At 40.3% G+C, this 15,774-nt stretch overlaps 1 protein-coding gene and 1 long non-coding RNA gene across 2 annotated transcripts in view; one reads left to right on the top strand and one right to left on the bottom strand.

Annotated features, from left to right (window-relative positions):
- Positions 1-15,774, bottom strand: part of LOC130543137 (uncharacterized) — a 224,543-nt gene that overhangs the window by 125,025 nt on the left and 83,744 nt on the right. The window contains exon 2 of the long non-coding RNA XR_008958226.1: positions 786-936. This is a non-coding gene — a long non-coding RNA (uncharacterized LOC130543137). The remainder of the gene's footprint in view (positions 1-785; positions 937-15,774) is intronic.
- SERTM1 (serine rich and transmembrane domain containing 1) lies at positions 1,398-1,721 on the top strand. Its single transcript, XM_044381762.1, has one exon. It carries the CDS (start codon positions 1,398-1,400, stop codon positions 1,719-1,721), a length of 324 nt encoding a protein of 107 aa, XP_044237697.1.

Below are 15,774 nucleotides of genomic sequence, written 5' to 3'. Positions count from 1 at the left end.
AATGCCATAAAGAGCTAGGAAGAGCATCTTTCTGGACTTGAAGAGTCATCTGCCCAGAGGGATCATCCTCCCTCAGGCTGCATTCCTCACCCCCACATGGACTTAGTGGGCTGGAGGCCTAGGCAGAAACTGGCTGTGACTTTTCCAGTGATGAAGGAGAGGGTGTCTGAGACACACTGCACCCACACTTGCAGCCTGGGGAATCATGTGGTATCCCGCTTGCTACCTGCCTGTCAGTCTGCTTTGCTTCTGGTGTTCCTTACAGGGACCACATTAGGAGGGAGAATCTGGTGAAGAGCATTCTTTACCTCCTGGCTGAGAGAAAATTATTCCTTCTCCACGGCCATTAACAGACATACACACACCATAACCTTATTTTGGCCCAGCCCTTTACAATTCACAAAGTGCTTCCATGCCTATTTTCTTGATCCCTGAATAACACAGAGAGGGGATGGGGCAAGTGCTATACATTTCACAGATGAGAAAAGTGAAACTCAGAATAATATAGGCCATTTGCCCAACATCCCAAAGGTAAAGGGGAATTCAGGCCTCCCTCAAACCTACATCTGTTGATGGCAAACCTCATACGTTCTACCATTCAAAGGGAATCCAACCTTTTTTCTTCTAAATTAATCTGAAGTTTTTTTATTCAGTACTAAAATATGCAGAACAAGGTACACAGGTAGATCAAAAAGAAGAAACATGAAGAAATGGCCCCTCATTTCAAGGAAATGAATTTTTATAAACAAATCAAATTGCAAATGTTCAACAAAAAGCAAACTTACATGTGCGGCATGATTCTTCAAAGTGTGGTAGAGATAAATACTGGCTTGGAAGGTGCTAATGGGCTGGAGGTGCGCAGAGTTAATTTTCTGGAGAAGGGAGGTTTGGCACTGACTTTCTGGGTCCTATTCTCAGAGCATCCACTTGGAGCATCTGTTGAAATCACAGCAGATGGAACACATCAGAAATGTATTTTCCTTTTTATTTATTTTAGTTCCTTGGAGAATCCTGGCACTTAGGTACTGTGGAGGTAAAATAAAAGTTCATTTTTATATCATCATTTGTAATGTAATGACATAAACATTATCTATTTCTGGAGAAGTAATTTCGTTCCCTTCCCTTCTTGAAGTGAAAACTAGAAATGAGATTTAAATGTGATATTTTGTGAATAATGCACTCAGCTATTTTTTTGTTGTTTGTTTGTTTTTGCAGTGCCAATGGACACCTGATCCCCTGCTGCCTTTGTTTGAAAACAAAGAAGTTTTGTTGTGCTGATTTAACTGCCTACAATCTTTGCTGATGCTATCCTAAAAAAAATGCTGATTCTGTCCTTTTTAACCCCTGTGTGAAACTGACTTTTAACATACTTGTGCATTCTTTGACCCTCCATAAAGATGTCTGAACCTGACTCTTCATCTGTATTTTCGGGTAACGTGGAGAATGGAACTTTCCTTGAGCTATTTCCCACATCCCTGTCCACATCAGTGGACCCTTCCTCAGGCCACCTGTCAAATGTCTACATCTATGTGTCCATATTCCTCAGCCTTTTAGCATTTCTGCTTCTGCTTTTAATCATTGCCCTCCAGAGGCTCAAAAATATCATCTCCTCCAGTTCCTCCTACCCGGAGTATCCAAGCGATGCTGGAAGTTCTTTCACCAATTTGGAAGTCTGTAGTATTTCCTCTCAAAGGTCCACTTTCTCAAACCTTTCCTCATGAAGAAGATGGAAGAATTCCTGAATGCTGCAGCAGCCTAGGTTTTCCCTTGCAGGAAGTGTCACATGAACCAGTTGCTTCATGAAAGAAATAACCCCTTTCTTTTCCAACCAATTAGACCTGTTTCTCCTCCTTCACCCCTCATTTCTTGTTCCATTCATGATGCTTTTCATTTGTGAATGTAGGAGTTGATGCTGACTCAGAGAAATGTGTGCAAACATCGAGGGGCAGAATTTCACACAAACCACCTGACAAATCGGAGCAGACCTCTTCAAGGTGAATCAGTTCATTTCACTCTGCTGGACACCTGAGGCAGAACTCATCTGAGGCAGCCTCACAGAGGGTGCTGGATATGGACTCTTGTACTTCATTTCTCTTACAAAACCGTGAAACCAACTGAGCTTGCAGAAACTGGCAAAATTAAGTCTGAGCTACTTAGAAGATATTCTCCATATTTAAAAGATAAAATGGAAACACCAAATTAGAAAAAAAGAGTCAATTTAGATTTAATGTATAACATTTCTAAAACCTGAGGCAAAATATGCTAAATGTTTTATTTTCACTTTAACACATGAAAATCACATTTATTGATGAATTAAGTCATCATGGAAAAGTTCTAGAAGAGCTTAACTTTGAATAGCAAGGCAAATATGTGTTATGATGCAGTCTGTAAGTATTTTTGCCTCTTGTTTTTTTTTTTTTCTATTTACATTATAGTCGTAATACCCCTACTGTTGTAGAATTCTTTGTGATAATTGCTGTTACTAAGAGAAACACCCTAAGAGACAGCAAGAAGTTTTTATTTTATATCTATACTTTCCATTAGTGGAAATTAAGCATATGGAAAATATTCACTTAGTTCTGTTTTCTGCAGTAATAACTCCTAGCAGTCATGTAAGCATGTTCCTTTATTCAGTTTCATAGTCTTATGATTTTAGCGCAGAATTCTGTTAAGGCTCCCAGATGTCAGATGTTTGCTCACTCACATTAGGTTGCAAAACTTAAGAGACTAAATTGCTAATATACATGTTATTATATACTCCATGAATGTTACAGGTCTCTGATAATTAGTTGTTCTATGTTAACGTAATGCTTTGCATTAGAATTCCAGGATGTGGGTTTTTATTAAAAATTGTAGACATTCAAGTTATGTCGCTGCTGGGAGCTTAGTGATCATGGGTGCCATGATACTGTGGTCACCCAAGCACTGAACTTAGGGGCTTTGTCCATGAAATGAGGCATACATGTGAGCACAGACTTCGAATATGGAAGAAATCAAGCTCCCTCTAAAAACAAAACAAAGCAAATAAATTACAGCTTCTTCAGAGTAAGAATTTTAATTTAATTTTAAAAACAAATGGCCCACAGCGTAAACATTGAACGTCATCAGCCTACGGAGCCCACTGCATCAACAGGCCGTCTTCCCATGGCAACTGGACCATTTCTTATTCAAAACATTTTCTAATCTTAAATAGTGGAGTTTCAAAACACGTTTTGGATTGATTGCGCAGGTGATACCCTCTAGTAACTCAAACAGGATAAAGAATCCACCATTTTTACAAGGTATATCTTTGTCATTCTAAAATGCTAAGAGAGATGAGGACTGGTAATGAGGATCTGAAGTTTCTTCTTGTTTTTTTTTTTTTTAATCCATAAGCTTCACTTAAATCAGACCACACTGACCTATTATATCAAAAATGTCCCCAGACACTGTAAGACCTGCACAGAGTTGCTGTCCTAAAATGTGTAATTAGTGAAAAATATGCCTCTGCTGCCATTTAAAGCATGGCAGTGTGTTGCAGTGTTATTATGTAGTGTAAATGTTGGACTAGATGAACTCCTCTATTTTAGATCATTATCAGCAGCCTCTCAATATGTGTGTGTGTGTATGTGTGTGTACTAATGTATATATATTTTTTCACACACTCCCAATTAAAAGTTATGTGAAAGCTACAGGATTACAGAGAAATCTGTGTTACCACTTTTGCTTTTTGATTAATTTTGTGCTACTTTGGTTATTGAGGAAGAAAGGATATGGATACAGTGATTTAAAAAATAATAATAAAGGAACAAGTTTGCCGAACAATAGGACAATCTGAGTATGATCTGTGCTAAGGGGTAGCTTTATGCTCTTTCTTTCTGAGAGTAAAACTGCTTTTAAAAAAAATCTGCAGGCCTACCCCTGCCCACCCCCCACTGCTGCAATGGTTCTTGCTCTCCCGGTTAAGTAAAGTAATTAGAAACAACATTCACGAATGAAAATTAAGACTTGTCAGTTTTGCCAAGATAACAGATTGTACAATTTGAGATGAATCTGTGTTGTCTAAGAAGTTCAGAAAGGTTGGAAGACTGGTTTATAAATAAAGAAGTAGAGCCCATTGAAAGCCTGGTTCTTCTCTTACTGTTTTCAGTGAGGTGGTACACAGTCTTTTCTCCTAGGGAGGCTTTTCCATTATTCTTTTTCTACATATCCTCTCTGAAGCAGGGTCAATAAGTGACCCCAATGTCAGCCTCCGTCCACCCCTGCAAGAGTCCCCAAGACTTGGGGCACTGAGTTCCATACTTCCCTGATCAGAAGATTCACTTGGATGCTAGGAAAAAATCCTGGTTCCCAGGCCACAGCCCAGACCTGAGGAGTGGAGCCAGAGAACTGGTATTTCTAACAAGGACCCTGCGTGATGCTCATGATCAGTGGGACACTTGGTGGCAATTATATTGCTCTAGCGTATTTGTGGAGACAAGAGGCCTTACCTCTCGTCCACTTTCTAAGCAACTGTTGTTTCTCCAAGCTAAGTTTCCCTTCCATGCGCAGCTCACAGCACCCCCTACCCCAAACCTACTCACTTTCCTGCAAGGGTCTGAACTCCAGGCATCCTCCTCAGTGGAAAACTGCTGCCATCATACTGGGCTCAGTATAACAGGGACATGAGGAAGGTCACATCCCTTCTTCCCCACAACACCACTTTCATAAGACCATGTGCATATAACAGATGAAGTTAGAGGACTGGGGGCTAACTGAGGGATTTATAAAATGAGAGAAAATATTTTACACTGTATTAGTATACCAGACTATTCTCACAATCCAGTAGCATGACTAAAAAATTAATCATTCTTGGGGTGCCTGGGTGGCTCAGTCGGTTAAGCCTCCGACTCTTGGCTTCAGCTCAGGTCACAATCTAAAGGTCTTGAGATCCAGCCCAATGCTGGGCTCTGTGCTCAGCATGGAGTCTGCTTGAGAGTCCTTCCTCTCTTCTCTCTCCCTCCCCCTTCTGTTCCCCCCTCTGCTTGCTCCCTCTCTCTAATAACTAAATAAATAAAGTCTTTAAAAAATTTTTTTTCAGGGAGAAATGCCAGTTTCTAGAATTGGCTCTGCCTGAAGTCTGCCTTTCCCTGTTGGTGAGGCTTCCACTTCAAGTCAATGCCAGGTCTCACTCTGCTTTAGAAAGTCCCCTAGGATCCATCCCAGTTGGTACAACATAGAGACCCAAGCCTTCAGTACCACATTTCCCAGAGCCTGAGTTACTCAGGATAGAATGCTCAAAGGGTGTTTGTGGAGGGGGTGAGTGTAGGTGGGTATTGGAGGGAACGCTGTGGGGGAAGCTCAAAGTCTCCCAGGACCAGCTCTCTTCAGAATCTCTCCATCTGTGAGAGAACAATTGTGCTTCTTTCTTCTGGTTATCCAGTGGGCAGCTCTTAAATCCCACGTGTGTCTGTGTGCGTGTACACAGACTCATACACGCAGAAACTCACACGCATACACTTTCTTCCACACTCAGACAGCCCTCCCATGAATAAACAACAGTGTTCAATGTTTAGAGACCACACCTCAATTTTCAAAGTCCATTTACCTCAATTTCACCCTGTCTTCAATGGCAAACAAAGTACAGTAGTTCCCTCAAGCCCATCTTCTACTTCAAAACTGTGCCTACACATCCACCTTTTTAAAGAGACAATTACTAGTAATACTCCTTTTTATTGCAACAGAGCTCACTGACCCCTCTAGTCATATCTGACTATATGAAGACCTCATTAAACCATAAAAGCACTGACTGCTTTTCTTTATCAGATAAGATCCATTCTGAAGTAGGGTCTTTGCCACCCTGAACACTGTAAGGAGACCTAAGTCCCTTGTTACTAGACATAGTGAGTAGATATGGTTCCTGCCCTCATGAAGCTTACAATCTAGTGAAAAAGACACAAAACAAATGAACAAACAGGATGCATAATTACAATTAGCACTATGAAAAGAATAAAATGGGGAAATGATAGACAACAAGGGAAAGTCACTTAAGATAGGGTGGTTGGGGAGGGACTTTTTGATGAGACCATATGTAAGTATTGAAGTGTGTTGGGAAGAATATTCTCTCAAAAGAAGCAGCATGTACAAAGGCCCTGTGGCAGGAAAGGTCTCAGCTTATGGGAGTAGAGAAGTCAGAGTGTTGTGGTGCAGAGAAGGGAGTTAGAGGTGTGTAGAGGCGGATTATGTGGGGTTTGGTAGGTTATAGTAAGAGTTTGGGTTTTATTCTGAGTGCAGTGGGAATACACAGAAGGATTTTTAGCAGAGCCATTAAATAACTGAATTTATGTTTAAGAAATATTACTCTAGTTGTTTTGTGAAAAACAGGCTAGAGATGGACAAAAAGCCCTATTCAGATCCAACCTGGGTGGGGTATGGGCGTGGGTGGAGAGTTGTTCTCCCTGCTACAAATATCATATCTGTTCATCTTCTAGCCATGGAAACGGTCTTAGCTTAGAATTAGTGTTAGCATGCAACTCTCTTCCTCTCCTCCTCCACCACACACTCACCTCCCTTCCTCCCTCCCTCCCTCTGTCTCTCTTACACACACACACACACACACACCCCTCCCATTCCCCTCCTCTCCTCTCCTTACTTGTCCCCATTTGGCCCTTGCTACACTTTTTCAAATCATTTTCAATCCGTGGTAACTCTTATTCTAGTATTTTCAACATGATATGTGACTAATATTCTAATAAAACTCTAATATTGGAGTAAAGTTAAAGCATCTAAAATTTTGCTCCTTTAAAAACTGCATTCCCAAAAAAGCTATCATTCTTTATGCAATATACGGTTTATCCCTTATGATTCTAGCCTCTTGTGAATGGTTGACATTTTCGAATAGTTTCTCCTCAGTTATCTGCCTGCCCTATTTAACTAAGTCTACATGCCATAGAACACAGGGTGTGGATTCAGACAGAGCTTTGTTCAAATCCCTAAATATTACCTCTGTGACCACAGGCAACCTCTCTGAACTTCCAGATATTAGTAACCTAAAGAGAATAGTTATTTCCTTATAGGTTGTGGAGGACTAAGTAGAAATTGTATGTAGTGTTTAACACTACACTGCTTATGACGTGGTAACTAATATTGTATATGCAAACATGAAGTGAACATCATTTAAAACTTCTGGCCCCTGAAGGTTCAAATTTTCCCATTTTTTTCTGGTTACCATCTACTTTCCTTGCCTTCATGAATTTAATCCGTCTTCCATTCTTCTTTATTCAACCTCTACTGTTCTGCTTTCACCTACGCCCTATCTGAGTCTCCCATGACCTCAGTGAAGACCCATGAAGGGAAGAACTCACACAGCTGTTTCCCTCAACAGCAGTATTTACGTATTTCAGCATATCCCCTTCCCAAGGACTGTGCATGTTAGGGACAGAGTAATGTGTCATAATGAAAGTAATAATGGCAAGAGACAGATCAAGAACCAAGACTGCTGGTGAGCACCATCTTATTTATGAAGCATCATAAATATGCTGAAGGGATTTGGGGTTACAATCAAACAAATGATTTAGAAAAGTCAGATTGGGATGTGTTAAGCAACACTGAGGCCACTGTATATTTGCCTAAATCAATCAGTGCTGGCCCAATTAACCAGCACCTTTAGACTTCCACTATGAGCTACTTGGCTGCACAACATATGGTTGGTTTTCAAACTGTCTTTATTTCCTTATATTTGGAATAGTCTTTGTACTACTTGTCCCTTGCATTCAAGAATGTAAACTTATTGAAGCATTTTTGCACATTGCTACTTCTGGATTACTACATTTCACGAAAGTATCTTCTAGTTTCTTTTTATAATAAAATCCACTTAACCCCAGAGCTGTAGTAACCCTGATAATTCAGAAGATAATTCAAGATCTCCCAGTGACCCAGACATATCATTATAAACATCATTTTTGTGGTCTACATGAATAAACGCCAGTCCAGACGGAATACTGGTTAATAAAATGCCAGATTCATTTACTATAATATCAGTTGCAATAACATTAAAAGTATCTAAACGTATTTACCACTAGTAATAAAAATAAACTGGTTTAGCTCAAAACCATTATTCAAGCAGGAATAATAACAAATAGTATTAATTGCCAACACATATTTATATAGAGTCATTGTGGGTCAGACAATCTTTTATGTGCTTTATGTATTCATTCATAACATTCCACAAGGTAGGTACAACTATATTATTCCTATTTTACAAATAATGAAACTGAGGAAGGTCACAAAGTTAGTGAGTGGCAGACTCAGGGCTTCAACTAAAAAGAAATCAGGCTTTAAGTTCTACAACCTCATTATTATGCTTTACTCCTCTCTTCCTTTCATTTCAGAAATAGTCATTTTTAATAAAAATATTTGGGAAAATGTTTACTCACAAGGGCAGGTTGAGGAATACATAAATAACCAAGGGTTTAAACTTTATAGTATGCCCCAGACCAGTGTAAACATGTACTTACTGAAAATGGGGAAAAGAGCATAAGGTATTGCTTCCTTACCTAACTATGGACCCAGGTTTCATATGGCCCCCTTTGTCACTGACATGTCTGAGGCTGAACCTGTGCATATTGAGCAAGGGCCTGCTTCTGGAGTGCGGACACAAAGACATCTCAGCCCCATGGACGGCCTGGGAGCATGGGGAAATACATTTAAGATGCACAGGGAACCCCTTCTTGCAGCAGATTCAGTTCTGATGAAAAGACAAGGGGTTCATTCATTAAGCAAATATTTGTTGACCACCTATCACATATACCAGGCATTGTTTTTTGCTCTTGGGATCCATGAGTAAACAAAGCACAAAAATCCTTCAAGAAGTTTACATTTTAGTGGAGGACAGACAATAACAAGATAAATAAGTAAAATAGATAGTAGTTTTGATAATTTAAGTGAATAGGAGAAAACATAAAGCAGGAAAAGGAAATAGAAAGAATTAAATGTGACTGAAAGTTTAGACAGGGGTAGAAAAGGAGACTTTTCTGAGAAGATGCTATTTGAGTTGCAAAGAACATCTTTTTTGTGCCCTTCTTCCCCCAAATTAAATTATAACCCAAAGGATGTTCATCTCAAGATTACAGAGTAAAAATGGTTATTGAGCCTCTATTATTTTAATCACTAAGAGTCAGCCAACATAAATCTATAAAACAAACAAAGCTTTCATGAATTTATGGGGGGGGGAGAACAGGAAAAAAAAAAGATTCCTTACATATTGAATTGACTTCTTGCTCTGTCTTCCATCTACTGATGTGGTCTACGTGCCCTGCTTACTCACACATATGTATGAAAACCGGTTGGCAAGTTAAAAATAATATTAACCATTTGCTTTTGCTATCCAATTCCAAATGTTTTGGTGATTATTTTCACTTAATAGAAATGAATGCACACTTTGGTGTCATGCCCACCCAGCCTCAGCTGAAAGGCTAGAAGTGGGAACAAACTGCTACTAGAACTTACTAGCTATAAAACTAGCTCTAATGGAAGTCAAAAGGAAGTCTGTTTCCAATTGGAGGATGCTTGAGCCAGCTGTTTGTTATATGTATGGGTGCTGAAGAAAGCATTCCAGCAGCAACACCAAGTCCAAAGGCATGGAGGTCTGAGACAGCTTAGCAAGTTTGGGGAACTGTATAGTGTTCCATGTTATTAGCACATAACACACAGGTAGGAAGGCAGACCACCAAAGGACCACCTTTCAAAATGTCTCAGCCTTCCATTCTTGGTGTGACATCTTCATTCTTGGTGTCCTGGTATGTGAACAGCACCTCAGAGCCTGTAGCTAGATAACCCTCTGGGATACTTTTACAGGGTGTAGAGAGGGAACCTAAAATCTAAGATCAAGGACAAAGAGTTTGTGCAAGAAGACCACTCCTCCTTTCCATCTTACCCTATACATCTTCATCTCTGAGGATCTGAGGGTAAGCCTCCTGCTGATGACCCCGGGACAAAAAAATTGCTAGTTATGGCTCTTTCAGGGCCTGGTGGGAGACTGTCCCAGACAGCTAGGGCTTAAACCTAATGCCACATTAGGTTCAGGCATTATCCTATAGCTGGAGATTGCTGCTGAGGGCTCATAAGCAGGGGAATGACATGATCATATGCTTCACACATTTATTTTAAAGTTGGAATAATAATACATTTGAAAGTGATTTGCAAACCTTAAAGTTTTATTTTTTTTTTCCCTAGTTCTTGGCACATAGGCTGGCTTAGTAACATTTGTAGAATGAATGAGGGAGTGAAAGACAGACCAACCACGCAGAAACAAATTCCTTCTACTCCCAGAAGAACAGCTTTAGAGCCCTTAAACCTGTGAGGAAAACTGAGCCACAGTGATTTCACGGGCACCACCTAAAAACCCAATGGAAACTACTTGAATTGGAGGGCTTCTCAGGATCCTTTTAATGTTCTGTTTCATCACGGAAACTAACAAATATTCTCTTGCTTAGAAAAGTGAGTGGAGGGGTGCCTGGGTGGCACAGCGGTTAAGCGCCTGCCTTCGGCTCAGGGCGTGATTCTGGCGTTATGGGATCGAGCCCCACATCAGGCTCTTTCGCTATGAGCCTGCTTCTTCCTCTCCCACTCCCCCTGCTTGTGTTCCCTCTCTTGCTGGCTGTCTCTATCTCTGTCAAATAAATAAATAAAATCTTTAAAAAAAAAAAAAAAGAAAAGTGAGTGGAAAGAAGTCAGACTAGAAGATATGGAACCACAGCTTGGATCACTGAGTTTTTGAATTGAGAAGTAGTTTGATAAAGCAGGGTATACCATATGCCATGAAAATGTTCATGAGAACATGAGAAAAGTAGGAATAAGCCAAAGAACCCAATAAATTGTGGAACAGGAAAAAGGATCCTATTCAGTTCAATAAACCTGGCATTTTGGGGACTTTAAACTTTTCTGTCTGCACTATTGTGGCTCTCAGTTGTTCCCTATAAATATCAAAGTATTTCAAGCTTATTTGTACTCTCTGCTTCAGTGACCATGCAGACAATTTATCCTACACTGTTTACAAGGCTGAATGAAATCCACAGTTCTGCCTGAATTCCTTTTCCCCTTTAGAGATTTTGCTGCCTCCTGGTTTAGGTTCCCTCTAACTTGCGAGAATAATGTGTTCCTCCACATCCTCTCTCCCCCTTCCTTCTGATGCTATCCTTCATTAACTGCAAAGTTTCCTCCACTCCATGGATTCCACTGGCTTCTTCAACTTTTCCCAGGGATGAACAGCTCTCTCACTTAGGGACTTGTTCTACCTTGTGCTCAGAATCAGCAACATCTGCTAGCTTGTTCTTCTGCGCCCTGGGCTACTTACAACTGTCCTGACTTATAATACCAGCAAAACCAAGATCCAAGGGGACATTTATGCCCCAATCTACAAAAAGCTTCTCCGTAGGATTTGATTTACAATTACACTGTCATGAGAAAGCATTGATGAATAAATTGATTTATGAAATCAGTATGCACACTCCAATCATTTGTGACAGAGCTCACTATCTCAAGATAAAAAACATCTGAATGATCAGATTTGCTTTTGTGATGGAATGGTTTTTTCTTACTTTTTGTACTACTTCTGTTCTAAAATATAACTAAAATATGATCTTAATAACACTTTCTTCCTACATTAATGCCACATTCAGTATCTCAGATTTGACACAATAGCTTAGCCAAAGAATGTCATCATATATGAAGAGTAGCGTTTTTAAAAGTGCTCATTTCCTTATAATAAACTGTTATTCTCTGGATGGGCCTCCCTCATCCTAATTTTACTTGGGAGGGAGAGAGCAAGCAGGGAAAATGACAAGACCTTGGGAGCATAACTCAGGACGTAGGGAGAGACCAAGGTTGCCATGAACAGGCAGAGCAGTTGTGGTGGGAAATTATCCAGTCGATAAAGGCCTGGTCCTTAGGAAGGCACTTGAGTGAGTTAATGCAAATCGTCCAAGGCAGCAATGGGGATCTCAGCTCTCACTCTCTCTCCTCCTTTTGTCATCTAGACTTTATGAAAGAGTTGCCTCCACTTTCTCGGCTTCATTTACTCCTCAATCTACCGCAGTCTGGTTTTTGCATACCTTTGACTGAAATCGTTGTGCTTTTTGACAGTCACCAACTTTTTTGTTGTTAAATCCAGCAGACATGTCTCAATTGCTCCATTGTCTGAACTCCCCACAGCATGTGACACACTGTTAAACATCCCCACCTCAAAACTCTCTCTTCCCCTTGCTTTTATAACCCCATTTCCCCCAGGTATTCCTCTGGCCACTGTTTTCCAATAGCTTTCTCTGCATCTTTTTTCTTGACTCTTCTTTTAAATATTAGTGTCCTCCAAGTATTTGCCATTGGTCTTTTTTTCTTTTCATTCTACATAATTATACCCACTCACATGGAATTCATTTCCATTTTCTTGCTGATGACTCTCAGCCAACCTATAATCCAACTACCTCCTGACCTAAACTCAGCAATCTAAAACTAAATTCCTCATCTTCCTGTCAATGACTTCCAGCCTGTCCCATCTCTTATCTTTACCATGCTGACTCTTCCTACTTCTTCACTGGCACTCAGTCACAAAATTCTGACCATCAGACCTATGAGATCCAGAATTCAGCCACTTCTCCCTTAATCCCACTGTTTTCTTTCAGGCTACTTTTCTCCCCTGGGTCTTCCAACTTCCACTCTCATTCCCCTCCAATCCATTCTACAATCTGCAGCCAAAGTATTCGTAAGAAAATGCAAATCTAATCCATCATTTACCATTCTTAAATGACTTTCCATTAAACTCAGAATAAAGATAAATTTTCTCTGCTGGTTATAAGGCTTTCAGGCATGGCCCTTCCATTCCTTATCTCTTACTATCCCAGCCTTCTCTCTGGGTCCTCCCAGTCAGTCCTGCCCACGTGTTCCACCCACCTCAATATGGAAGGAAGGAAGGACTTGCAATCTCTCAATCTCTCTGTCTCTCTCTTTCTCTTCTCTCTCTTCCCCAGATCATTGCACATGCTGCTCCTTTTGTCTGGAAACACCAATTCCTCTCCCTATCCCTGATGTCTGACCATTTGTGTGTATGTGTGTGTGTGTGTGTGTGTGTGTGTGTGTATCTCCTTTGTCTTTTCACTTAGAAATCAGTTCCTCCAGAGGTCTTCTGTGACCCTTCCAGGAAGGGTCAGGCAACTCCTATAGGTTTTATACCTCCCCTTGTTGGATACACAACACTCATCACTGTCTTGGTTCATGTGTCTCCCCTCACACATGATACATGGACATCCTTGCAGGCAAAGCTGCAGTTTATCTGCATAGTCCTGGGCCCAGCATATAAGATACCTTCAATCAAGGGTCCACAAATAATTTAATTGATAATCTAAGAAAAACAGAATTAAATTTTCCTCATGCACATTAATATTTCCATACTGAATTTAGAGTAACAAACCAAATACAATTTACCTTTACATGTTTTTTTATAAGCTACACAATACCACATAAAACAAGTGAAAACAAGAAAAAAATCTAAGTTTAAATGGCTTTTCCAAATCATTTAACTGCATAAGCTCGGGGTAGCCTTTTTTAGTGTTTGCACTTCTGACCTGTAAGCTACCCAAGGCTTTGGACCTATTCCTTTTAGCTTTTTTTGAGGCTAGAAAACTATTATACACTTCACTCCATGCCCTTGCTATTGACTGTGTGTGCCCCCAAGTGACACTAATTCTCTTTTGGGCCTACTTTCTCTTTGTCAAAGGAAGCTCTGTGAATCACCAGCTTACAACCTGCCTTCTTAAACGAGTAGACCTGTTTGTTCAAAGCAGATGAACATAATTAACCACCACACACCACACAACAATTAAATTAGGAAAACACTGAATAGACAGAGCTCTACAGAATCAGAAAATTCCTGCTTACAAGCTGCAGGTACCTAGAATCATTATTTTTTTCTCAGCATGAGGTCACAATTCAGCTACACTTGTAAACATTGTCATAGTGAATGCTAAAATACAACAAATAATTGCTCATGAGGGAAGTATGGTTTTAGTGCTCAGTGCTCTGATTTTTGTCCCCACAGGAAAATGATATTTTACCAGAAATAATTTATACCTTGGCATCTGAAGTAATGCGAATTGATGGAAATATAAGACTCCATCAAAATTAAGGATAAGAAATCCTTTGGTTCACAAAATGGGCAGATTTGAGAACTCTGGTTAATGTTAGAAATGTGGGCTGTGCATTGTGTTCTGAATGCACTAATAGAGGTTATACAGGTGGTCTGTTCCCAATACATGTGAAAACACACTCTACATAAAAACCTTAATGAATATTTACTGCAATGATTGTACAGAATTTATCCTAAATTTGTACTTCTTTGTACTTCTGACAGTAGGAACACAAAAGGCTAAATGATTGGCAGCCTCAAAGATTTTTTTTTAAAGATTTTATTTATTTATTTTTGTGTGTGAGAGAGAGGGCAAGCAAGCATAAGTGGAGGGGGGAAAGGCAGAGGGAGATGCAGGCTCCCCACTGAGCAGGGAGCCTGATGTGGGACTTGATCATGGGATCATGACCTGAGCTGAAGGCAGATCCTTAACTGACTGAGCCACCCAGGTGCCCCAGCCTCAGAGATTTTTAAACACAGATTTAGAGGGTCTATTTTTAGGTCCTGTTATATAGGCTCTATAATTCACTAAATAATTACACGGGTGCAGACCCTATCCTCAGGTTGCTCACAATCTGATGGGGAGAGGTGGAGGAGGAGAAGAAAAAAGAAAAAGAAGAAACAAACATGCTGAGTATCTGCTATGGGTCAGGTACTATATAAAATGTTAAATATAATTTCATGATGTATGAATTTTTGATATTTGATTTGATATTGATATATGAATTTCATGATATATGAATATACGAATAATTTCATGATAACTCCACGTGGTTGGGATTATTAGCTCTGTCACAGAAAGAGATGTTCAGTGAGATCTGCTTTCTAAGATTATCTTGGTGGGAATTTGCTGCAGAGCAATGTGATAAGAACTGTACAACCTGGAGGAGGCAGGCTTGTGTAACCAAGTGGATGATAAGAAATAAGAGCATGGGAAGGAGATTGCACGGTTAGACATTAACAATTTGGAGATCCCCATTCTGATGTCTCTATCCTGAGAATACAGCTAGAAATATGGGTCTGGAGTTCAGGGGAATTCAGGGCTGAAGGCATGAATGAGATCCCTGGGGATTAGGTACAAATCCAGCAGATAAAAGGCTGAGGACTGAACTTTGGGTTTAACAACACAACAACAAAGACATTGCTTAAGAAAGAAGAGGAATTCACCAAAAAGGCTAAGATGGAATTGTCTGAAATGCAAAAAACAGGAACAAGAGAACACAGTGTCATGGAGTAAGGAGTGCAAAGTAGAAGCAGATGTCCAAGGAAGGCTGCATAGACGTTCATGTCTCATGGGGGGGGGGGGGAGTGTGCTGGTTGAGTTATGGGCTGAGGAGGAGTATGCTGAGGTGAAGGGGCAGAAAATGGACCAGAAAGCAGGTAATTTGTTGGTTTACAACCTGGTCCCCATACAGGGAGGTCAAATAAAGACCAAAGAAAGAGGCAGACCATTCCAGATTGGTAGGTAGCAGCTTTCATAAGCAGTAAGAAGGGAATCTCGTGCTGGAGGCCGCAAGATGAGTAGATCTCCACACCTGCCTGCCAGAAGTTTATACAGAGGCCTTAGCTGGGTTCAGTCATGTATATTGTCCAGATGGGCTCAAAAACACCTTACTATCTTAAGGCTATATCCCTGAGGC

Source organism: Ursus arctos, unplaced genomic scaffold (genome assembly GCF_023065955.2).
Source record: "Ursus arctos isolate Adak ecotype North America unplaced genomic scaffold, UrsArc2.0 scaffold_10, whole genome shotgun sequence".
NCBI classification, from domain to species: Eukaryota; Metazoa; Chordata; class Mammalia; order Carnivora; family Ursidae; genus Ursus; species Ursus arctos.
The sequence above is the reverse complement of the archived record's forward strand: the minus strand, read 5'-3'. Positions and strand labels throughout refer to the sequence as shown.